Here is a 25,656-nt window from a genome sequence, read left to right on the forward strand (position 1 = left end):
TTCACAAGTGCCCCAAACTGGAAACAAGGCCAGTGTCCATCAGCAGGTGAATGGGTAAATAAACTGTTTATACGTGCAGCACAATACTTCCCAGCAATAATGAAGAGTGAATATGATACAGCCACATGGATGGACCTTGGAGTCATTATGCCAAGTGAAAGCAGCAGCAAAAGAGTGTCCCTGCTGCATGATTCCCTTTATATAACATTCTAGAAAGCGCGAGCTGTAATGATAAACAGCAGTGGTTGCCTGGGGTCATGGATAGGGAGGGATCTTTTTTGGGAGTGTCGGAAGTGTTCTGGATCCTGATTGTTGTGGTGATTTTACAGAGGCATAAATCTGTCAGAACTCCTCAATACTTACACTTTAAATGATAAAGTTTGTTGGTTTTAATAATGTTCTCAAATAAAAAGAAACTGGACAAAGGAAGACAGAAAACATAAATTCATTAAACTTCATTTTATGTTTTTCAGTATGCATTTCCTTATATTCTCCTAAGCTACATGTATCTTTACCAACCTTTTTTCATCCTACCTTAAAACATGTCCTCACTGTTTTAACCTACATCTACATACTTTGCTGTGCCAACCTGCAACTTAGGAAAGTTATGGTCAAGAAAATGCGATTTTGTAAGAAAGATTATGTCCTGGGTAATGAGGAAATGAGACTGTAGTTAGGGCAAAATGGAGCAGTGGGAGGGAGAACCCAGCTTCTGGTCTCCTTGCATTAGTTATTACGTAGATGCAATGCCCTTTTTAAGGAAGCTGAAAACAGTAAGAGGCATCCTATTTTGAGCCTGTGCTTCACCAGACCAGTCTTTTAATTTCTGCATGACATTTTCTCAAAAAGCTTACTTATTGGCAAAATAGTCATCAGGCTTTTTATAAAAGTTATAGAGTGTGATGGCATTTTGAAGTTTTATGATAGAGAAGTCATAGTTTATAATTCCTGTTTTAACCAACACACCCATCAGTGCTGTTAAAAATGTATATACACATGTGCTCCTACAAATTCTTCAAAAAGCCTGTAAGGAGAATTTCTAATGAGATCATAAGCACCAGACATTTGCTAAACCATTTTGCTGTTCATCCATTCAGTGGTCAGGTCAGTTGTAATGCCTGAGAATTATGTTCTGGGCCTGGTAGCACAATTTATAGCGGGATCTCATCTCTTTCACCATTGTTTGGGGGTGCAGCCATCAATGCCTTCCCTGCTGCATAATAATGCTTGTCTCAGGTTTCAGAAGACGGGTTTGGCAGCCTGGTGGGACATTGCCTGAACCCTTGTCTCAAGCTGGGTGGAGGATACAATTGGAGCTGAAATCTCAACATAAATTTTAAACGATTTCATGTAAAAGGACAAACTTATTAGTGAACTTTACCACGATCCAGGCAACAGTGATTTTATTTCTGAAACAGTGATCCATTACCAGGTATCCTGCCCAGTTTATTAGTTGGCTCTAAAATAACATAAATTAATTGGCACTTTAGTGGAAACTCAACAAAAAGCTCATGAGATTCAGTTTAACTTTTTTTCAGCTGAATCTTGGTAAGTTTTCTAGAGATTTAAGTGCAAATGTTTATTATAAAAATATGCAATTCAGTTTTGTTTACTGACACTTACTGAGCCTCTATAGTGAGCCCTGAAGGTTTCATGATTTCTTTCAATAGTAATCGTCAAGGAGTCCCATATCATTTTTGCTGCGTGGATATGTTATTTTCATCCCTGAATTGAAATCACCATTGATTTCATGACATGAGTACAGAGGAAAAGGTGAAGGAAATAATGAGTTTTGATATCTGCTCACCTTAGAGCTTAACTCCATTAAATGGCACATGGGCATCTTGGGACATGTGGGTATTGAGGATGTGTCCCTATGCAAGCATGTGAAAGAGAAAAAGTGACTTAAGCTACCTTCTTAGCCACTCAAGGGAAAAGAAGAGACACCTGGGAGAAGTTAAAGAGGCTCAGTAACCCACACATAAGTTCAGGAGTAGGGCAAGTGTGAGTCCCCATTTTAAGGTCTCTGAGTAGGAGCAACTATGTATTCACAAGACCATGAGAGTGAAACCCTTTTTTGGTGCAAGTCTCTGAACCTTAGTGAGCCCCTACGGGGGAAAGGGACAAAGAATAACATCCTAATTTCACTTCCAGTTGACAGGAACAACTTCCAAGGTCCCAACAGGTGGAAAGTCTGATTGCTAAGGACAGAAAAGCCTGTACCTGATTGGACAGGACCTTGGATTTCTTAGAGGAAGGGGCCACCATGCCTTTCCCCTTTTTATCTCCCCTGTTGGGTATAGAGTAGTTGTGTGTTCATTGCTTAGTAAATGAAGAGTTAAACAAATGGGTAAATCCACTCTTCTCTGCTTTCACTTTCCTCTTCGTTCCTTTCTTTTCCTCCGTTTTCTCTTTTCTTTTTCATTTAGAACTTTTCTAATGGTTGATTGATTTTTATGAAATGTATCCTTACCTGTCAGCACTCGGCAGTGGTTTCTAATTACCTTCTCATCCCAGTAGCTGGAACTGTATCCATACCATGCTAGAACTGAGTTTAAGAAATGTGGATTTACCTATGCAATTATGAAATGGGGATTACCTATGAAACCAGTAGAGACTGGTTCCTCAATGGGGTTAGGTTGGTATACTTTGGGTGTGATTTTTCCTCTTTGTAGGACTGTTTTTTTTTTTTTTTTTAAGATTTATTTTTGAAGTGGCAGTGGGGGGAGTGGGGACGGAGAACAGAAGATCTGAAGTGGGCTACCCACTAACAACAGTGAGCCGGATGGAGGGCTCGAACCCACGAACCATAAGATCACGACCCAAGCTGAAGTCAGATGTTCAATAAACTGAGCCACCCAGGCACCCATGCAAATGTTTCCTCTTTTATAGGACTTTTAACCTTATGGAGAAAAATTGCTTTTAAAAGTTGTTAGCCACTATGACGGTATTATTGCTTTTGAAATGTTTAATCTGAAGGTTTTCTTCATTTTAGTGAAATTAATACCTTTTTTTAATCTCGGTACACATGGCTACCTAATTATTTTACATAATAGAATGTGCACTTTGTTTTGTCCAATATCAATGAAGGTACCATTGGATACAACCAGCGGAACAGAATCGATACTCTCATGTATCTGCTAGCATATCCACAAAAACCCATGGTTAAAACAAAGACCATTGAGTTGATAGAATTTGAGAAACTGCCAGCTGGACAGAATGCAACAGTTGCCGTGATGAGTTACAGCGGCTATGATATTGAAGATGCCCTTGTTTTAAACAAGGCTTCCTTGGACAGAGGTAAGTGGGTCTACAGAGCTCACGGTGTGCAGAATTAGGTATAATAAGGATAATCAGCTAAAAGTTACCTGGTGTCAAAATGTTAATGTCAGTTTCAAGTGATTTGAATTTTGTAACATACAAACAGGTGGTGGTTAGGTTTCAGTGTTGACTTTTTTAATGAATATTACATAGAGGTAATTTGTTAAATGTATTATTAAGTGTATCTTTGTTGTTGTTATTTTACTTTATTGGGGACTTGAGAGAGTTCCTCAACAGAAAACATGCAAGAATTTGTTTGTTTCCTAGCAAGAATTATAATAAATGAAAAACGGTTTTTGGATATATCTAGTTAGTCAACAACAAACTGAGAAGGCCATAGCAATATTTCTGTGTTAAAGGGTTTTTTAATTGTATGTCTCAACCCCATAATGTTAGACCTTTTTGTTAGCAAAATGCTAAAAGTTAAAAATACCCATGCACAGACCCCCGACCTACCAGTTCCTGTGCAATCTTTTTGTCAGTTTTCTGACAGTTTACTTTTGCAAGTCACTGCTCATGGTTTGTTAGCTGTCACCTGACCTGAAGTCTGACTCCTCTCTTCATAATCTCTCTCTTTTTCCTCCCTGGCATACTCACTCTGCCTTCCCCTTTACTCTCTGTAGTTGCTAGGCAGCCGTAATAGCACTCCTAGACATGTGTCTTTGGCATTAATGTTGGCTGCACTTAATTTATGCCTCTTTTTTTTCCTCCAGATGACAACAGCCATGCTTTAAAACTAGATGTTTTCCTTTCTGATTAACTGGTAACGTTTATGTGGAAATCTGAAGACTTTGTGATATCTGTCAGAAACTCTGCAACACCATTTAATGATCTGAGTTTACTGTCCTCTAGCTTTTAAGCTATCACCTGTAAATAAAATGTCCATTCACACTTGGAGGAAAACGCTTCTTGATTTCAGGCAGCTCAGATTCCCACTGCACTCTAACACGTTGCAGTTAATGGCCAGTGTACGGAATTTCAAGATCATGTAATGTTTCCAAAGCAGCTGGCTCGCTGAGCGGAGTTTATTATGGCCACACACAATTTACCAGGAGCCATAGTGACTGAGACCTTTCTCGGAGACATACTAACATCCTCATCTCCTGTCCAGATGTCGAAATTTGTTACTTCATCGCACGGTCACCTTCATATTTTAAAAGTTACATTCGAGCACGGAGGCTTTATTTAGAAACCCACTTTTTCCTGATTTTCTAAACCCACGTTCTTAGATTTCTTATTAAGAGTTCTGCCTTTGGTGGAGAATCGTAAGTGAAGGATTTTACAGCCATGCATTTATGTCATCAGTAATAGCTGACATTTAATCCTGAGGTGTCTCCCTATTTCAGTAAACTCTGACATGGCTCAGTATATGCTAGGGCGATTAGAGAGAGAATGCAGTTTAGAATAACTGCTTGGCCAAAGGGAGAAAAGAAAAGAAATGCAGTCACAGAATCTTGGGTGACTCTACAGCAGATGGGTCTTCTTGAGGGATTCAGTGCGGGAAGTTTTTCCTCCACCTAAAGGTTTCCTTCTGTTCCTTTTGCTTATCTTTCATAATGCTTATTTAGATTGTTGGTTGGTGTCAGGACTTTTCCCTCATTCACTAGATAAATGTGATCCAAAAGTATAATCAGAGTAAACTCTCATCTTCGGGGCACAGGCAAATGATTTCTCCTGTTAAAATTATTTGACTGCGGCTTCTTTTCATTTTCTCTCCTCTCTGGAGAAAAATTAATCTTTTTGTGCCCTTGTTTGGGACTTCCTCTGAGTGCCAAAACTGGAAAAAGGAAAACTTTTCAGAGAAGGTTAGCAGAAGTTATGCACCAGAAGGGTGTGTGGGAAGAATCTTGGTTGATCAGTAGACATGGTGTGTTTCCACACTGCCACCCAACTGGCTGGGCGACCTAGGCCACGTGACTTCCCTGGACCTCATTTTGTAGCACATGTAACACTGTACATAGAGCAGTTAAGCTAGGTGGTCTCTGGGGCCCTTTCCGGTTCCCATATTCTGTGGCTCTGTGCCCTGAAAGAAGCACAGTGATGTTCAGGTTTCTCTCACCTTTCTCCATCATGACAGGATGTAATCCATGCTGGAACATGGTTGTAGAGATTCCAGTGTTTATGTGGATAGTAGGTGTTGGAGAGTTTCTGAGCCAGTTCTTTGGATTATCAGGTTGCTATTTGGCCCATCCCAGATGACCCAAATGTAGAGCAAGTTGTGGGTCATTCAGTAACACAAATACATGTTTTCTCATAGTCGTGTTGGTGGTTCTGACCCCCAGTTTGGTTTCATTTTAGGCTTTGGGCGCTGCCTTGTATATAAAAATGCTAAATGTACATTGAAGCGCTATACCAATCAGACTTTTGATAAAGTGATGGGGCCGATGTTGGACGCTGCTACGAGGAAACCCATCTGGCGACACGAAATTTTAGATGCGGATGGTATCTGTTCTCCAGGTAAGAGCCCTTTTTAAAAACAATTTAAATGTATACTCTTTGCAGCATGAAAGTTATGCATCAGTATTTCTGAACATTTGGTAACAGGGAAGAAAAAAATAACTTACAAAACCACTTTCCTAACTCAAACAGCGTGGTCATTTTTGATGAATTTCCCTTCTAGTCTATTTTTCTACGCATATATTTTTACATAGTAGTAGTTCTATTCCAGTTATACTTTTCTACTTAAAATTTTCAAGCACAGAAAAGCCACTTTAAGGAAATGTTTAAAACAAAATGCTTTAAGAGTGTAAATGCCATTTCCCTGCATCTACACTGGCGTTTTTCATCATTTGTGCATCTAACATGCAGACTGACTTGAGACTCTTCTTCCCCCAAAAGTGTGACTCCGTGGTAATTACAAACTCGCAGTGAATTTTGTTGATGCCACCGCAGCCCCTGGCCTTGAGTCTTACAGTCCAGCGTGGGAGGCTGACAGTGACCAGAGGATCACATGTAAACATATGTCACGTCATAGCCAGGTTAACGAACCCTATAAAGATCTGTGAGGGCATTTAATAGCAAGAGGATCTGACCTAGGCAGGAAGTGCAGGCTCGCCTTCCCTAACGAAGGGCGCTGAGATCTGGAGGATGTGTGCAGTTAACTAGTAAGTAGGGGAGCGGAGTGTGTCCTGAGCTGTGGTGTCCTGTAGCTATAGATGGTTAAAGGTTCTGAAAGGCCGGTGCGGCTCAAACAGGGAGAGGACAGGGGAGGGCAGTAAACAAGAATCTAGAGAGAGGAAGAGCAGGAGGTGGGGCAGGGCCCAGACACAGGCCTTGCATCATGATGCTGTTTTCATCACGATCCTAAAAGCAACACTACAGTCAGGTACGCATTTTGAAATGATCGTTGTGACCACAGCGTGGAGAGAAGAATAGAAAGGGGCCAAAACAGAGGGAGACCCAGCGAGAGCTCTGGCAGCAGAGCAGGAGAGTGGGGCCACAGCGAGGCGGAAAGATGGGCTGTGGTGGGGACATTGCTGGGAGGGCAGAGCCACGTGATTTGTCACGATGGTGCCTGGGTGGTGGGTACTTGCATCTGCTGTGGTGCCCACAGCCGCGTGGCGCACGGCTTCCTCTCCTCCTGGCTGCGTTTCTTTCTCGGAGAATTTTGCTCACTGTTAACCTGGGTTTTGTGGCAGAGAGCTAGCACCATGACAATACTATAGAGTAGTCAGCCTTGGAGCTTACCAGGAAAAGATGCAAAGAAAGGTGAGAATAGCAGGAAAATCAAAGAAGTATTTTGATTGCCTCGTTGTCCAAGTTGAGTTGGCAATGAGTGAGTACTAGGTGAAATAACTTAATGAAAGTAAGTGGCCCAGGCTTGTTCTGACACCCCAAGATATATAAAATTGCCATTTATTGACGTGAAGTTTCTCCTGTTAGTTTGGTTCTCTAAACCAGTTTCTTGATTTTTTTACACACTGATTTTTCAAATGGGCTGCCACAATTACTGACGAGCCCTGTTGAACTCTGGCTCATACCATGTCGACCTTTTCCTTCCTTGTCTGCATTTCATGGACCAATCTAATCACCTAGTTCCATGCCCCGATAATGTGTGCATTCCACAGAGGTGGTAGCGATTGGACTGTAACACCCTTGTCTTTTTCTTAGGTGAGAAGGTAGAAAACAAACAAGTGCTTGTCAATAAGTCCATGCCCACAGTAACTCAGATTCCTCTGGAAGGAAGTAATGTTCCACAGCAGCCACAGTATAAGGATGTGCCCATCACGTATGTATTGGTTTCACCTTGGAAATACCTAGAAAGATTCAAAAAAAAAAAAAAAAAAAAAGAGAGAGAGAAAGGCTAGGGGAAATTAGAAGTTAGCTCTTGGAGGGTTGGAGAATAGAAATTACAATTGGGGGTAATAATAGTTGTCATGAAGACAGCGTGGTGTGGAAGATAAAACCAAGCTGTGGAATCATGTAGGCCTCCCACCCTGGGTTTGAGTTGTGAGCCAAATAGGCAGGACTTCCAGGTAGAGGGAACAGTGAGGTGAAGGCCCCTTGGGCAAAAAAGCACCCAGATTTAGAGGACCAGTGTAGCCTGCTGGGGCTAGGTTGTACAGTACTTGGGAATTCCTTCGGTAGAGAGTGATAGGATCAGATGTGTGTTAAATAAGTAAATTAAACACACTGGCCACAGTGTGGCATCACTACTGCACGGGACTATAGCTGGGTTCAGTACTGGTCATGTGGTATGTTACCTTATGTGGATGAAGCACTCACATCTTGGCCTCAGGTTTTTCATCTGTGCAATGAAAGAGTTAACACTCATTAATCTCCAGATGTCTCAAATACAGTGAAATTGGAGACTTCATGAGATGCGCCATGGGCCAGTGATAGCAACCACACTCCGACATAGAAAACAAAACCGGAAGAAGTAACAAGATGCTTAGTCTAGCCGGGGTGATTGGAGTTAACTGAACTCTTGAGGTGGGGGTCTGGGGTGACACGGGAGAGCTGGGTTCCTGGGCCCTGGAAGGTAGTTCAGCAGACCCGTTCTGACCCACAGCTGAGCCCTGCTCCCGGCCAGTCACTGTGCCACTTGTATTGGAAACACAGCTGAAGTGAACCACGACCCTTCCCTGAAAGGAACCACACATAGTTAGCGGAGGCCTGCACAAAAAAAGAAGTCCAGTGAATATCCTGATCATAGTGACTTCATTGAGAGCTTTCTCTGTACCAGTTATGGTTGTGGGCAGTTTACCTGTGTTAGTTCACTTGTTCTGGCCACCACTCCATGAACCAAGTGCTCCTAATAGCCTTGTTCAAAAGACACAGAAACTGAGGCACAGAGAGGTAAAGTAATTTACCAAGGTCACACAGCTGCAAGCAGCAGAGTCAACATTTGAACTCCCACAGTTTGGCTTCAGAGCCCAACTCCTGCCCTCTGTGCTAAATGCTGCAGTGCTGTGTGTGCCGTGGATTTGTCTGTGGGGTGAGTGGGAGTGCAGAGGAGAAACTGGGCTCTCCACTTAGGGGAGGGGTGAGGGCCCTTGCTCCGAATACTACAAAACAAAAGGCTGTTTTAGGGTGAGAAAGGTGGTTATGCTAGCTGGTTTTCATCCTGTCCTGGAGGAGGAGATCTTTTTTCTTCTTCAGAACTCACATCCCCTCCTCCTGGGTTCTGCATTTAATCTAGTCTTTCAGGGACCTGACTCTCTCATTTTCTCTTCTGTCCTTCCATGTCTTCAGCCAGCTTTCTGTCGATTCCTTCCCCACAGGCTAGAAAGTGTGCTCCCATATTTCTTATCTTGAAAAGAAACGAAACCTTCCTCAGGGCTCTGCGATCCTTCCAGGCTGCCAAGCATCCTGTTTCTTTGTCTGCCATGAGGGAGTAGCGTGGGAATGGCGTGTGCGGTGTGGGTTAAGTTGCCTTACGCCTGCCTCTCACAGTGGTTCCTAAAGGTTAGCCATCTCAGACAAAGACTGGAAAAGGGAAACGGTAACCTTTGGACTTAATGTTGAAAAATGAAAGGCACGTCTCAGAGTCCAGAATGGCAGGGTCAGAACATTCTGTGGTTGATCTTAAATAAAATACGGTCTGTGGGTGATAGGTTCACAAAGGGCAGTTTGAGAACTCTGTTTTAGTGACTTGCTGTTAATATTAGCTACAAAGGGGCTACGGATTCATATATCGAAAAAGTGATGATCTCTTCAAACGCTGAAGATGCTTTTCTGATCAAAATGCTGCTGAGGCAGACGAGGCGTCCGGAGATTGGAGACAAGTTCAGCAGCCGCCACGGGCAAAAAGGTAAATTGTGTCGCTCCCCGATTTGTTTACAAAACTGAAAATAGTATTTGTTAACCACGTATATAAGAAATGTGTAACTTTCCCCTGTTAAAAAAATATACAGTGTGTTGGAAAAATCATTACATTGTTAGCCAGATTTATGCTGGTTTTATTTCTTAGACTTTGCTGTTTTTACTTTAATAGCATTGAAAAATGTACCATAAGTTTGCTTCTCTTTGCCTTTTATTTCATTTTTTTGCAGCTGCTCCACCCAAAATTATAATTACGAATACACTCTAGACGACGTACCTCCTAAGATACAGGTAGACGTTCAGAAAATAAATAGCAGCACCTCTTTTTTGTGGAAGGTGCGTATGTGTTCCGCTGTCTGTCGGGTCCTAGTACCGTAGGGCGTCAGCACGAGCAGACCGCTCAGAATGGTCTGCGCCTGTGTTTAACGGTGAGCAGCCTGTGTGAGGTTCCCAGCTGGGGGGCTGTGGAGCTGAATTAGAACGCGGGTGTCCGGATCCCAGCGCAGCGCCCTCCCCGTCTGCTGCAGGTGGCCCCTCACCTAGATACGTTTCTCCATGTGGTCCCGCTGTTGAGCCCTGCTCTTCCTGGGATGTTACTGCTGAGTCTTCACGCGGTTGTGGCTCGGCGGTGTCTTGTTTTCTTGTTTTCGTATCTTCAAGAAACAGAGCACTGTGTCACTACTGATTAACTTGCTTTCTGTAGGCTCCCTCTTAGGTACGCATACCCGCATACCCTTGGCGGTTCAAAGGGGAACGTTTGCCCTGGGGGTCGAATTTGGGCCGCGTCTGCCACTTAACTAGTTGAAGAGCAGCAGCAGCAGCTAACACTTTTGTGGCACTGTGTGCCCAGCAGCGTTCTCAGCACTTCACACACACCGACTCGCTGGCTTCTCTCTCACACAGTCCTGAGAGGCCACTGCTGTTTTTGTAGATGAGGAAACAGAGGCACAGTGACCTGAGTAGCTTGCCCAGTGTCCCCAGTTGGTGGCGGAGTTGGTTTTCGGACCCTGGCAGTCTGGCTCCGGAGTCCGTGCTCCTGACTGACATCCCTGCTGTCCTGAGCGTTAAGCACTTGGCATAGTGCCTGGCACATGGTGGGTGCTCAGGAAGAGACAGCAGTGACCACTGACATTGGCTCTTTTGCATTCTGCTCTCCAGCTTTGTGTCTCCTCTTTACTCCTAAATTCCTAGTGCCATGTCCTCGTGGTTTTAACGGATGGGCTTAAAGATAATGGCATATTCTCGCTGATCTCAACTTTTATTTGCTTGCCACACAAGTATATAAAATATTACAATTCATTTACTCAAATGAATCCAGCCGTAGTTGTCATTCCTTCCATCAGTGAAACTGTTCCAGACTAACACTGTTTTTCAGTTGACAGACACGAGATTGTTTTAGGCTGTCAGTGTTTTGTTTAAAAAAAAAAAAAAAATTTTATCCATGTGAATTTGACACTTCTAATTCATACGGTTCCCTAAAATGCTAACTCTTAATACCTTTTGAGTGTTTGTAAACACTTCTTGAGATTCTAGTGTTTTCCAGTAATTAGCAGTGAAAATCAACTTCTCTGTATTGAAACTATCTCTCCCTCTCTCTTGGTCTAGGCAATTGCTGAGATACATGACTAAGTCATTCTGGAGTAACCATAATCTTATTTGTAGCCTCTATTTTTCTTGACCTGTTCCCTGGACTGGGACAAAGCTTGAAACTCTTCTTATAAAATATTGGCACTGGACACTTTATAAGAATGCACACTGTAAGAGAAGGTCTCCATTTTCTGAATCAGTTTACAAACTTCAAATATCCCAAATCCTCATGTTTTATTCCACCAGAGTGTTGTGCAAAGAGAGGAAGGCTGGCAAACATTTCAGTGATTATCCACTGTGTTCTAACTCCACTAAACTTCTTGAGGACAGGGATCACATTCTTAAATTCTTATAAAGCCTGATAGAGCCACTCTCATGAAGGGTACCTGATAGGTGTGTGGTAATGGTTAAATATGTGAATGAATTGAAATCGGGAAATGAAAAGGGACAGATTCTGCACTCTTGATGGATTGATTTTACTCAGTTTTTAATCTATACATAGTATGTGAGTATGTGTGTGTATAGTATAGACAAAGCAGTACTTTTGAAAATGAGAAACACACTTGATTAGTAAGCTCCTATAAATACAGACCTCTACAGGTGCAAGTAATGGCAGTGAGTCTTTCTGCTGTAACATTTTTTCAAACTAATAATATGATAGGGATAATGTTCATTGACAGAAGTGGTTTCCAGCCTGAAGTGATGTGAAACTGCAGATTTTGGAGATCGGTTGAACCTTCCTGGGGCTTGACTTGTACATCTCTATGAAATGGGAAGAAGCCCTCCTGGGGTTAGGTGACCTTTCACTTGCAGTGAGGAGTTTATCTTGCTAGTATTCTTTTCCAGATGGCTTTTAATCCAAGGATGAAAACCTTCTGATTAGCCTAGATTCCCTTGATACTCCCTTGTCTTACAGCTTCATCAGATTTATTGAAAAGATTGGGGGGAAATGGACAAACAAAACATAGGTAGTTTAAGCCTTAAGAGAGTAGTGGAGGGAATGATGTAGAACGCGTAACATAATTTTTGTTTCTTTTAAGCGTAGTTTTTTAATCAAGTAATAAATGCACGTGGTTTAAAAGATCAAATAGTACAAAAAAGGGGGTTTTGAACTGAAAAACATCTGTCCCTGCCTTTTCTCCAATTCTGCTTCCCAGAAGAGATTTCTTCTCATTTTTATTCTTCTATTTTGAAATCATATTTTTAAATATTATTTATTTATTTATTTATTTATTTATTTATTTATTTATTTATTTATTTTGAGAGAGAGAGTGAGAGAATCCCGATCCGGACCCAATACGGGGCTCGAACCCACGAATCATGAGATCATGACCTGAGCTGAAATTGGATGCTTAACCGACTGAGCCACCCAGGCGCTCCTCGAAATAACATTTTTAAACAGCTATTTATGTTATTCATCCATGTTTGCTATTACCCATTGATTTTCTGTTACGATGGATAGGAGGAGCTGGAACTTGGCTGTCTTTCCTTCTCACTCCCCACCTCCATTCCCTGCACAGGTTTATCGTAATGTTAGGTTACTTATTTCGATTGTATTATTACAACCATATAAATGTTGTTCACCCACAAACCAAGTAGTTGAGGGCATTTTCTTTATGGTCTAACTTTATTTTTTCAGAAATTAACAATCTTTTTCTATTTTGCTTGATTTTCTGATTTCTCTTTCCATTCTTCTATACCATCAATAGTCTGTCAACACAATTTTCCACACGATCAGTTGTCTGTTAGGACCATTTTTCTCCCCAGAAGACCTTCTCTGTAGCACCCCCATTCTTCCTGCTCCAATCTGTGGTGGTTTTCCTCTGAGCCCCAGCTTCCTAGCCAGTGTCTGAAGAACTGATCGCCACAGGTCACAGGAGTTCTGGGCAGAACCTGGCTCAGGGCCGCGAGCAGCCTCATCTTCTGTGCCCCAGAAATGTTTTCAAGAAAGGGTAGGGAGCACTCTGTGCTGATTTGCTTTAATCCCATATCACAGACCAAGGACTTACACAACAGAAAATGTATTGCCTCACAGTTCTGGAAGCTGAAGTCCAAGGTCAGTGTATTGGCAGGTTTGGTTTCTCCTGAGACCCCTTTCCGTGGCTTGCAGGTGGCCACTTTGTCCTGTGTCCTCACATGGCCTTTTCTCTGTGCACCTACCTCCTCATGTCTCTCTCTCTTCTTAAAAGGACACCAGCCATATTGGATGAGGGTCCACCCCATGACCTTATTTAGCCTTAATTACCTCTGTAAAGACCCTGTCTCTAAACAGGATCACATTCTGAGGTATCCTGGGTGATCTAGGCATGGGGGACACAGCCCATAACACACTCTAGTGGCAGTCATTTGTGAAATTCCCATCTGAGCCCCCTGTTTCTTGGCTCATCCCATGTCATCCCACCACCACCTGTCCCCACCACAGTGGAATAGTCTGTTCATTAAATTGCTGAGAAAGGATGGCAAGAAGTAACTTTTGTAAGATCATGTATATCTGAACATGTTCTATCCTCCTAGCTGATTTATACCCTGGTTGGTTATAGAATTCTCGATTGAAACATTCTTTTCTCTAAGGATCCTGACAACATTGCTGTATTATTATCTAGATTCCACGTTACATTATTCTTCCTGATCTGTGTGTGTGTGTGCGCGTGCGTGCACAAGTGTCCTGTTTCTCTCTCTCTTCCCCTTCCTCCCATCCCCTTCCCCTGAAGTTTTTACTATCTTCTGTTCTTGGAATTCTAAAATTTTCATTCCTTGTCCTAGGAAGTCAGGTACCTTCTTATTCTGGAAGTTCAAGTTCCTTCAATTTTCAGATATTTTCTTATTTTGTTGATAATCTCCCTTCATCATTTTCCTTGTACTCTCATTGTCCATTTCCTTCTCTTGTTTTTCTTTCTAGGATTTGATTGACTTTATTTTCCATATTTTTTTTTCATGTTTGTTTATTTTTGAGAGAGCGTGAGCAGGGGAGAGGCAGAGAGAGAGAGGGAGACACAGAATCCAAAGCAGACTCCAGTCTCTGAGCTATCAGCACAGAGCCCGACATGGGGCTGGAACCTACGAACTGTCAGATCACGATCTGAGCCAAAGTCAGATGCCCAACTGACTAAACCACCCAGGCACCCCAATTTTCCAGATTTTTTTAAACCTATTGTATTTTAATTTCTAATAAAAAAATTAATTTATAGTCTTTCTTATAGCCATGAGTATATATTTTTAGTATTATATTCATTTTTAGTTTTAGTTGTTTGTTTTCCTTTTCAACTGTGTTCTGTTCCTAATTGTCTGTACTCCTTGAGGGGTTTCTTCCCCCTTCTCATTTGTTGTTGGGAAATTTTCTCTAATACCCGAAATGTCCATGAACCCTAAAAAGCAATTGGAAGCTTTATGGCCCAGGAATAGAATTTGTTGACTGGTGGACATCACTATAGGGGAATCAGGCAGTGAGCCATGATTATTGCCGGTGCCAGTCTCTATTAGGATCTTTCTAACTTTTGCTAGAAGGTTGGAGCTGGGAATGAGGGTCGCGACAGTACTTAAGACCATCAGCTGCCCTTCAGGGAGCCAGGTAGGGGCAGGGGGCTGGGACCCACTATTTAGTGCACAGGCTTTGATTTAATTCCTCTGTATCAGGCTGGTACCTTACCCTACCATCTGCTGGGCTTGCTGCCCTGGGGTGTCAGGTCATTGTGGTTCAATTCTTAAGGAAGGGTTGGGGGAGAATTGTGGTTTCTGGCTATTCAGGGTAGGGAATAAAAAGTCAGGGGCGCCTGGGTGACTCAGTAGGTTAAGCATCTAACTTTGGCTCAGGTCATGTTCTCACAGTTTGTGGGTTCAAGCTCCGCGTCGAGCTCTGTGCTGACGCTCACAGCCTGGAGTCTGCTTTGGATTCTGTGTCTCCCTCTCTCTCTGCCCCTTCCCTGCTTTCTCTCTCTCTCTCTCTCTCTCTCTCTCTCTCTCTCTCTCTCAAAAATTAATTAAAGGAGAAAGTAAAGAGCTGATGATGTCTTATATAGACATTTATTTTTACAAGTATTTATTAAGTATCTTCTAAGTGGTGCTATTCTAAGCCCTGGTAACAAGAAGTGAACAAAAGACAAAATTGCAACCTTGTGGGGCTTCCATTCTTGTGGGCAAGAGAGGTAAGGATACGTATTGAGATAAAACAAAAGGGGACAATAGGAAGCATGTGGGGGGAAGGCATGTGGTTAAGAGTTGAAATTTTAGGTAAAATGGCTGGGGTGCTGCACCTTATTGAAAAGATGGCAGTGGGAAAGTAAGGGAGCACACCCTCCCTGGCCAAAGAGCACTGTAGGCAAGAGGAAGGCCTGAGGCTAGAGGCCGGCATGGCTGGAGCAGAACTAGTGAGCCCAGAGCAGTCAAAGCCATGCCGTGAACTTTGGCTTTTCCTCCGAGCAAGGTGGACAGCTGCTGGAGGAGTCTGAGCAGATGAGAACTATGATCTGACTTACTCTGGCTCCAGTGATGAAAACACAAAGCTGTAGGGGACAAGGGAAGGCGTGGTACCAGCCGAATGCTATTACAGTAGCACAGGCGGGGTTGGTGGTGAGTGGGGAAAACGTGATGATGGGGAAACAGTGAGGAGGGGTCAGTTGAGGCACCTTTTAAATTCCAGCACCCACTGGAATTGTTGCTGGGTGCAGTGACTGAGCCTCACACCTCCTCCCGCTCTTCACAGTACTTTGTGTCTCTGTTTCCAGAGCCTTCCAAGGAGTGGGGGTGAGGGCTGAGCCAGTTCTCCGCTCCACCCTCTTCTGCAGGCACTTGGGTTTACCTTGCTCCTTGTGTTCACCATTTACTGCTCTTCACTCGTCAGTTCTCACAACAGAATTCTTATCTCTTGCCTGCTGTTTTTCTTAAAGGTCTGGACCTTAGTTTTTGTCAACTTTCATATTAGGTTTAGAGAGGACGTGGAGATAAACAGATGTGTCCCAGCTGCCATGTTGACTGGAAACCCCTGTGTCTGTTATCTGGGAAAGCTCAACACGGGAGTGCCTGGTCCTCGGTTTTCTTCCCTGCACTTGACAGAACTGAAGTTAAGGGCTCGCTTCGGCAGCACATGTACCTTAGAACAGAAGTAAAAATTGTGTCTAACTTACTTTAACACCCAGTGAGAAGGATATTTAGAGCACCAACCTTGTATCTTGGTGTCCAGAGCTTCTTGTTTTGATTGGCTATTTTAATCATTCCAAAGATTGAAAACTGACTTAAAAATGTTCAAAGCTCACACACTCAGAATTATGGCATAAATGTAACAGTTGTTAGAGGGGATACTAATTGCATTCTCTCAACTCTTAATTCTCTGAGAATAGCTTATCTTTTGCCTGGGATATTAACTGTAGTCCAAAAGCCCTGAGGCTTGAGCGAGCTCAGTACCTTCAGGAGACAGAATGAAGACTGTTCTGGCCAGTGAAGCTTGAGGAGGAGGAAGCACAGGAGAGAGAGGTGGGGGGGGGAGGGGGGGGCATGCCCCACAGGAACTTGTTCCACGTGGACCGGGAGCCGGTTGGGCTGTTGGGTGGTGAGCAGAAGAGAGGCATGAGGAGATCTAACTGGCAGTCCTAGAGGTCACCTTGGATTCCCATGGAGAGCAGATTGAGGAGGGGGAGGAGGGAAGCAGGTGGTCGGTGGTCCAGGCAGAGAGGATGGCTGTGTGTGCTCAGGAGGAGCACCGGATGGAGGGAAGTGATAGACTCCGGGTGTGCTCCGAAGGTCCAGCCAGCAGGACTTGCTGGTGGCCAAGGTTTTGGGGGAGGAAGGGCAGAAACTGAGGGAGAGGATGAGGTCTGCGCAACTGCTGATGTTTACCAAGCAAGGAAGACTAGGGACGAGGTGTTCAGAGTTAGGCAGGGGTTGAGAGTTTGGGCTTCAGGTCTGAAATGTTTAGGAGACTCTAAGTGAAGATGGTAGGTGGGTACTTGGGACAGGTTAAGGCAAGACATAAAATTTGGGAGTCATTTGCATGTAAATTTATAGCACTTTTTATCTTCTGCCTATTAATAATTTGTAAGCATTTTCATTCCCCCCCCTTTAACCTTTACAGATCTAGTTCATGTTGTTACTTCTACTCTATAGAACCAGAACGTGGAGACTCAGGCGAGTAGTTTGCCTACTTCAGCTCAGTGCTGCCAGAGCCAGGATTTGAATCCGGGTTTTTGATCTGAGTACATTTCCCATTCTGTTAAAGGTGGCTCCTGTCTCTTCTGATATCGCACTACCACTCTGCTCCCAAGATTGCCATAGTCTCTAGGAATCCCCCCTTGGGAGAGACAACCTTTTCTTGAAACTGAAATCTAATATTTCTTACGGCTTTTGTGTATCTCCTCCTTAAGGTGGTCATTTTCTCAAAACTCCCATTCTTGGATAAGCAGTTTTACAGGGCTCGCCTCTACCAGCAGTTTGGAATAAATACTGTCCCCACATACTTTATTCCAGAAATGTCTGCCAAACCCCCATCTTACGACATACTCTTAGCGTAAAGCTGTATTTTTCAGGAATCCCTTCCTATCCAGGATCAACTCATTATAAAACACTGTCCCCATTTCTTTCTTTAATCAGTCCTCTGGCCAGGCTCTCATGGCCTTGGTTAAAATTCTATCAAGAATTTGAGCAGATATGAAAGGAAGTATTGAGCCCTCAACTTTGAGCGTTCTCCTGATTCCTCTGGCTAGCTGTGACAGAGCCAGCAAAGAGGGAAGCCGAGGGACAGTGAGGACAGTGGGCTGGTTTGGAACATTCACGTGCAGCAGGCACAGCTGGTGGCGTCTGTGAGGAGCCATACGACCCAGCCCTTAGTGTGGGGTCCAGGGAGGAACAGCAGGAGGTCTAGAACAGCTGGATGTTGGCGAGTGAGACGTCATGAACAGGATGGAGAAGGCAGTCCACAGCCTCAGCTGTGGTCGTCTGTCATTGTCATGAAAGGAGCTGATGGAGGTTCAGTAGTATGTGAATCTTCAGGACATGTGTCGCACCAGGATCCCTGCATCGATTTGTTTGCCTTTTGGCCCAGACACATGCAAGAGTAAGAGCAGTGTTAGCTGGGCTTCCTTTTCACTATTTTCAGGCAGGATCGTTTGGAAATTGTATCTTTTCCTTTGTAGGAAGGAAGCTGACACATGTGTATTCTGTATGAGAAAATGTAAAGATCGTTTGATTTAATGTACCTTTATGCCCATTTCTGTTTTCCTCCTGCATTTAGAGCATTGTATTTGTTATCTTTGGTGTTCAGAGAGCAAAATGTAACCCTGCAGATGGCCTGATTTTTGTCCTTTGTTAGTAGTTAACTTTTACAGAGCTGTTGTTATTTTAGCAAGGATTCTTTCAGTACACGTGTAGTGTGTCGATCGTATTTCTACCCCTGTTGCTTCCCATAATTTCCTCTCTGACAATTAGAGGAGCCTTCAAAATCTAGTTTCACAGAACCTGAGTGTCTATCCTGCTCGAGCCTGATCAGTTTTAAGGTGGTGGGGTAATGAGTAGCTAAATGAAACAAATGTGTGGTGGAGGCTGTACCGTAGTAGCGTGCTGTGTGTTGTAACCGAGCTCACGGAGAAGATTGAAGAGGACAGAGCGGGCGGTGAGCTGCGGCAGGAGTGTCAGCACCGAGTAGTCAGTTGGGAATCCGCACCAGTGCCGTGCGATAAGCAGACAGTGAGGTAGCTGATACGAGAAGGCCCACGAAGAGTCAGTGTTGGAGCAGGAGCTGTTAGAAATGCGACAGCCTCAGCAAACGGTGTTGCCTTCTGTGACCTCCGGAGTGGAGGAGTACTAAGCCGAGAGCCACATGTGGAGAAGGAGAAGTATTTCACGAAGGCAGAGGAGGCAGGATTCGCTCACAGCACACTCTTTAGATAAGGGAATTCCAGTAGTCTTCTAATGAGAAATTCAAAGAATGTTAATGAAGTACAGCCTTCCTTTGGGTCTTTGGGAAGCCTGTTATATGTCTCCTCACTAAATGCCACTGAGTCAGCGCCCCCTCCCCGCCACCCCCCCCCCCCCCAGCCAAGAGCTGGGACTTGAATCAAGAAGCTCTAGAGCAGTGCATTCTTTACTAAAATTGCAAAATACGAATTTGTTGTACTTGTTTACAAAAGAAGGACAGTTTTATTTAGTCTGTTTTAATCTCAGCTGGGGAGAAGTTTTAAAACCCTGAAGTTTTGTTCTCTTTTCCAAGCATTCTAGATTTGTAGATGCCTTAGAAGGACTTGGCAGAGTGATGCTGCATGGGGCAAAAGAGAGTAGAACGTGGTTCTGGAATGTTCTTTATGTTTTCTCATCATAGTCTTCATCAGTAGAGTTGAAGATAGAAAAAGACGTTCACATATAATGTGATTGGAGTCATGTTTAAAACAAGAGTTTTCATTAAAATCAAAATTACGTATTTAAGTCTCTTGAACTTTGGTATGTATAAGTTCTATATGAAGGGAACTCATCCAAGGCAGACATTTTTATCTTGAGCTTTGTGTTTTCTGATGGTTACTGCATTTATTAGAAGGACACGGGCACCTGGGTGGCTCGGTTAAGTGTCTGACTTCAGCTTCGGTCTTGATCTCGTGGTTCATGGGTTCGAACCCTGCATCGGGCTCTGTGCTGACAGCTCACAGCCTGGAGCCTGCTTCAGATTCTGTGTCTCCCTTTCTCTCTGCCCCTCCCCTGCTCATGTGCTGTTGCTGTCTGTCTCTCTCTCTCTCTCTCTCTCTCTCTCAAAAATAAACATTTAAAAAAATTTTTAAAAAAAGAAAGGGCAAGCAGATTTCCCCCTTTTTAAAAAAAATTAACAGAAATTATCTGTTAGCCTAGGGAGTTCCCAAGTTGAGTATCCTTTCAGTGTACAGGCAAACCAAATTATTATATTTCCAGATTTCCTCCTACTTTTGCTGCCATTCACAACGAGGGAGGAAAAGTGGACTCCTTTGATGTGGGGGGGGGGGGGGGGAAGCAATATATCACTTCCCTGAAAGAACATTTCTCAGTCTCTCATGTGAAAAAGGATTAGCACCTCCAACAAAGGTCCTGTAGATCACAGAATTGGGCAGCAATACCAAATAGTATTCCTGAGGAGAGGAAAAACTGTATTTGAGCAAGAGTGTTTGTCCTGGCAAACAGAAGCTTTTTAATAACTGCAAATCTGAGATAATGGCCTGCGCTCCTCGGAATCTCCCCCTAAATCCTCAGACAGCCAGTTTAAACAGAGCAAAGCCAACCTTTGTTTTAAAATAGAAGTATAGTCTTATCAAAATACAGTGTTTTCATGGACTGGTTCAGAGTATCTTTGGTTCATAAGGATCACATATTTACAGATAAAATGGTTTGCAAGAGTCCTCTGTGACCCTCGCCTGTCAGCAGAAGTTCTGTTACAAAGCCACTCGCTTCTCTATTTTGCGTTAATAAAAGTTACTCATCCACTTGCTGAATTAACGTATTAAGATTTTGGTTGAATGTGTATTAGAAGAAAAAAAAAACTACCCTGACTTCCCAACACATTACAGAATCCTTGTACGGTTGGGAGAAAGAGGCTGTGGGAAGTAAGAACATGTCAATTCTTGAGTGGCAGAAAAGCTGAGAGGAAAGTTCGTTGGTTAAACAAGCTTTGGTTAAAAACTTTGCTTTTTCCGGGTCTTAATTTATTTCCTTTTACTGGATTCTGTTTTCTAATACCGAGAGAATGAAAACACTCTGATTGAAAATAATAATAATAGTACCTTGTACACATGTAGCACTTGAGGCCGCCTAAAATCCTCTCTGCCAGACTGAAGCTTCAAAGTCTGGATGTCTTTGGCTCCCTACTTTGCTTGATCCTGCTTGAATGAAAGATTCTAAGTGGGAGGGGAGAAGGAGGCCAAAGGAGCTAACAGTGTGAGCCCCAGAACGAGGTGTAGGATGCCAAGTGACCCTTTAGAATTTTGGTCTGAAAACAAATTCTGGGAACTCTTAGTTTAATGCTAGAAATCAGGATTATTTTATCCACATGGACCCCTTAATTGTAAGAAGATTTTATTTCATTTACTTTCTTAAGAACAAATTTTGGTCTTGGGTCGCTAGCTAGTAACCCTCTGACCTTTCAGTAAATATCCAACTAAAGCTTTGAAATTAGGGTGGTTAGTGTTTTATGGCCCAGAATAAAAATCTCCAATTCTGTTTCCAAATAGTGTAGCTTCAACACATTTTATTAAGCTCTTGACACATTGAGCCGTGTGTATTTTGTAAAGTTCCTATGGTTATTGTTTTACAATAGCTGCTTCCAGAAGCATTGTAAGGGTTTCAATTAATCAGCCCTTTGTGTGCTTCAGACTATGCAAATTTATCACATCAAACCATTCAACTGCTCATGGGAAAGCCGTGTAAAAACTGTATTGTCTTCTAGCGCCTCCTCTCATTTAGAGTGATGTTTTAATAAGAAAGCTAATCAAGTTTTCTTATGCATTATTTATCTGTTAAGATGTGAGGAAGAGCCAAATTAAAATTATGTCAACTGGGATATGGCAGGAGATGTGATAGATCTGGAAGTGATTCAACGGCAAAACAAAGCTAATATGATTCAACAGTTTTTGTCTCCTCCCCTCCCCCTGGGGATTATTTAAGGTGGTGGTGTGAAAAATAAAAGAAGGTTAATTCAGTAACTGGAAAGGAGGGAAGGAAGAAAGGAGGAACCACCTGTGTTAGCCTTTATGTTTCGATTTAAAGATTCACATTTCTGAATATACAAAGGCTTATCGAGATGAGTTTATTCAAAGCAAAAACGCCTTTTACTTGATACAAATGGTCAAACTGGAAAGCATCCCCGCTGCTCACCCCCCCTTTCATCACTTAGTAAACCATTTCGCTCTGGAAGTCTGTGAGTTGTAAAGTTGGTAGGGGACACCATCCTGATGGTGTCAGATGATCTCAACAGCCCAGCCGAGTGAGCTCCTTTTCGGCCCCTTCATCCAGTTAGTGCCACAGCTACTGCTCCTTCTATTCATTAGGCTGGTCTCCTCTGCTTTGCTAGTTTGCTTCCTGCTGAGAGTAATTAGGTTTCTTATATAATAATAATTCCTTGTGTTTAGATGCTGCCTTTCTCTAAGGACCTTAAAGTACCTCTCAGACATTAGTTCATCTCGTCTTCTAACACCATTGCCTCATGAGATAGGTGCTAATTATTCCCATTACAAAGACCAAACAACCAAGGCTCACCAGAAAGTGGTGCTTTCCCTCCCACAGGAACACTGTATTGCTTGAACCTCAGGGAGTCAAAGGAAGGTCCCCTGATTCCTTGATATTCTGCCTTGATCTGAGAGTCCAGGGGGCGATGAGCCCTTTGCGGATGGAACCCTCTCCTCCCCGCCTCCCCAAGTCTGCGAACCTCATTAATACCAAGTAATACCATTACTTCTCTACAAAACACCAACACTTTTCTTACACTGGGACAGATAAAGAAAAATCACAGCAGCACTTCACCCCGCCTTAGTGCTGAGAGCGTTCAACTCTGCAGAATAAACAGCTTATCTAAGAGGTGAGTACGCACAGAAGGTCAAAGTAGACCATTTTAGCCTCTGATTAGTATTATTTCAGCAGAACCCACTGCCCAATGTACTCTGCATCATGTAGAACATGAGAATGCCTCCAGCTGAATTGTATAAATGTTCTCATTTTCAATATTCAGTCACTGAAATCTGTACAGGACACCTGTCTGTGGGGTTGAGTCCTGAGCCCCCTCCTGCCACCTCTGACACAGCCCTCATCCGGAACATATGCTTGGTAACTGAGGGACAGGATCCTCTTTCCTCCCTCAGGAAAGGAAGGGTCCTAAGATACCAGCCTCAGAGTGGCCTACATCATCCAAAAGTGCTTACACGAGACAGTAGACTTACTAATAAAAGTTAAAGCAAGGGGGAACTGGGTGGCTCAGTTGAGTGTCTGACTCTTCATTTTGCCTCAGGTCATGGTGCCAGGGTTGTGGGATCGAGCCCCGCTTCCATGCACATGCTGCCCCCTCCCCCCCCCCGTCAAATCAAAAAAAATTTTTTTTTAATTAAAACAGTGAAGCAGAGCATGATGTTCAAGTGAGACCTGGTTATCAACAAAATAGAAAATGATTTGTTAGTCCGTTCTCAACACACTGAAGTCACATCAAAAAGAGCCCTCAGGGCTCCTGAGTCACTCAGTGGGTTAAGTGTCCGATTCTCAATTTCGGCTCAAGCCATGATCTCAGTTTGTGAGTTCAAGCCCCACATTGGGCTCTGTGCTGATGGTTCGGAGTCTGTGATTCTCTCTCTCTTTCAAAATAAATAAAATTAAAAAAAAAAAAAAAAAGCAGCTCTTGAATTAAAAATGTCATTACACTTTTCTCCTGCCAGTTCTATTCCCTTTCCTGTCTTGACACGGTACTAGAATGCTTTTGTTTTTCCTTATCTTTTGTTTTATCTTTTACTTTTTTCTATTTGAATTAAGAATGGTCCATTACACTAAAACTAGTTTTTAAAAAAAGAACCCAAAAATGACTTGTGAACAAGTCATTTGCTGTTTATAATTAGAAATACTTTCTAATAATGATTCATTGGATTAACTCAACTTTCGTGGGGCAAACCTATTCTTAAAATGATTTATATGTTGTTCTGCAAGGCTACGGAAATAGAAATAACAAATTGGCGTAAGATCCTCCAGTGCTTAGGGGGTGGCACACAGACAACTGTGACAGTGGGTCCCCAGGTTTGCCTTTCCTGCGTGGCTTGGGGGTCAGACTTGTGGGTTTAGACTCCCTAACTTCTTCACCTTTACATTTGAAATTAATATTGATGTTGATGGAATAATACATCACCGATGGGGTATCTGTGGAACCGTTGTGCTCTGACATTGTGTTCTAGTTTCTCCCTGTTACCTATTTTCAGCTCCTAAAAGGTCTGGAGTGTAGGCTGGGGTCTACTTCCCAGTTGGCCCCTGTAAGTCCATTACACATTCCGGGCCCTGTTAAACTGGTGCATTTGCATTTCGCTGCCAGGAGGTTGTGCTATAAACAATGGGGTTAAGACACCAGCGTGAGCCAGGGGATGAAATTTTATTTTAAAATCTGAAATGCTGTGTAAGCATTTAAGGTAGGAATCGGTAATTGTTTCAACAACAGCTTCCATTAGATATGGTTTATTTGTAGTCCATCGTCTTTTCAAGGATCCAGGGGAGTGTTAACACACTGGAGCGGACTGCATATCATTTACATTTTTAAACTAGCATTAAGGGAAAGTGCCCATAACTTCTTAAGAGTTCTAAATGTTGGGAGAAATTTTATGCCTCCATCCTCAGAGAAAATAGTTTTAATGTTTCATTTGAAAATAAGACAAGAAACCTTCCTTTGCTTTGATGAAGGACTGGAATAATTCTGAAACTGAGAAGTACCTTTTTAAAAAAAAGGAAAGTCTGGTTCTAAGCCTGCGAGCTCTCTTCTCCCCGCCCCTAATGAATTCCGTAAAATACAAACTTTTAAAAATCATCTGTCTCATTTGAGATTCAAGATCATCAAATTCTGTCTAAATATTTTGTTTTAACTTCTAAGCTCATTATGGTTTCTTTGTGTTAACTTGTATTAAAATCTGTCAGCTATGACTGGTCTCATAAGCACAGTCAGCGGACCAGAATAAGTTAATTATTTACTTGTGTCACTAGTGCTCTTCATCTAATGAAATGCACAGCTGTGTTAGATCTGCAGTTGGATGTGTAGCTTCCATTGTTCCGCGAGTCAGCAGAGGGTAGAAGCCCCAGTGATGGAGAGCCCTCAGTTCTTTCTGCTGTTCTGGCTTTCTGTGTCGATTTCATGGATCTTTTATCATTCACTTTCACACAAAACAAACAACACAGGGCTGTCTGCTATGGGAACCATCTTGGCATATAAAAGGGTTTTCAGAGCCTAAAGTAATTTTAAGTTAGCTAAGATTTAATTTTTGGCTTACAGGTGCCCTTGATTTGGATGTGGCCAAAGCAGTTCCTATAATGGGATGGAAAAAAAAACCCCAAAGTTACCTACATGTATTTTTAGATGCAGGGTCAAAAAGGGGCTGATACAATTACTTCCCAAAAAGGAAAACCGGTACTACATTTTAATCGGGTTTCAAGCAAAGTTATTAGAGATTCAGATTTCAGGGGAAGGAGCATTGCTTTTGTTTTCATAGCTAAGTTAAGTTGGCTTGATTAACCGTGTCAACTAAAACTAAAAATACCAAAATGCAAATCACCTCTCTCCTCACCCTCCCCCCCATTATAAGTATTCCCTGCTTCCTCCGGAGCTGCTCTACCTCCTGCCCCTCACTCCCACCTCCTCATGTTGCTGGGGGTGGGAGGGGGGGCAGTGGACTCCGGCTCCCCCCTGTGAACTGCTACTGAAGGGTGCTGAGGTCTTCCTTTGGTTTTGTTTTGAAGGGAGATAGCCAAACCCTCCACCTCCTCACCAGCCAAAGTGACATTCTCTCCAGAGCACATCCCAGGACCGGCCTCTGC

The 25,656-nt window shown here is 42.9% G+C and overlaps 1 protein-coding gene across 2 annotated transcripts in view; it reads left to right on the top strand.

Moving 5' to 3' along the window:
• Positions 1–25,656, top strand: part of POLR3B (RNA polymerase III subunit B) — a 102,853-nt gene that overhangs the window by 61,955 nt on the left and 15,242 nt on the right. For both annotated transcript variants that reach the window (XM_015068828.3, XM_053226682.1), the window contains exons 20-23: positions 3,091–3,300; positions 5,620–5,778; positions 7,432–7,549; positions 9,432–9,574. In XM_015068828.3, the coding sequence (XP_014924314.1) occupies positions 3,091–3,300; positions 5,620–5,778; positions 7,432–7,549; positions 9,432–9,574 (630 nt within the window). The remainder of the gene's footprint in view (positions 1–3,090; positions 3,301–5,619; positions 5,779–7,431; positions 7,550–9,431; positions 9,575–25,656) is intronic.

This window comes from Acinonyx jubatus, chromosome B4, assembly GCF_027475565.1.
Source record: "Acinonyx jubatus isolate Ajub_Pintada_27869175 chromosome B4, VMU_Ajub_asm_v1.0, whole genome shotgun sequence".
Classification (NCBI taxonomy): Eukaryota; Metazoa; Chordata; class Mammalia; order Carnivora; family Felidae; genus Acinonyx; species Acinonyx jubatus.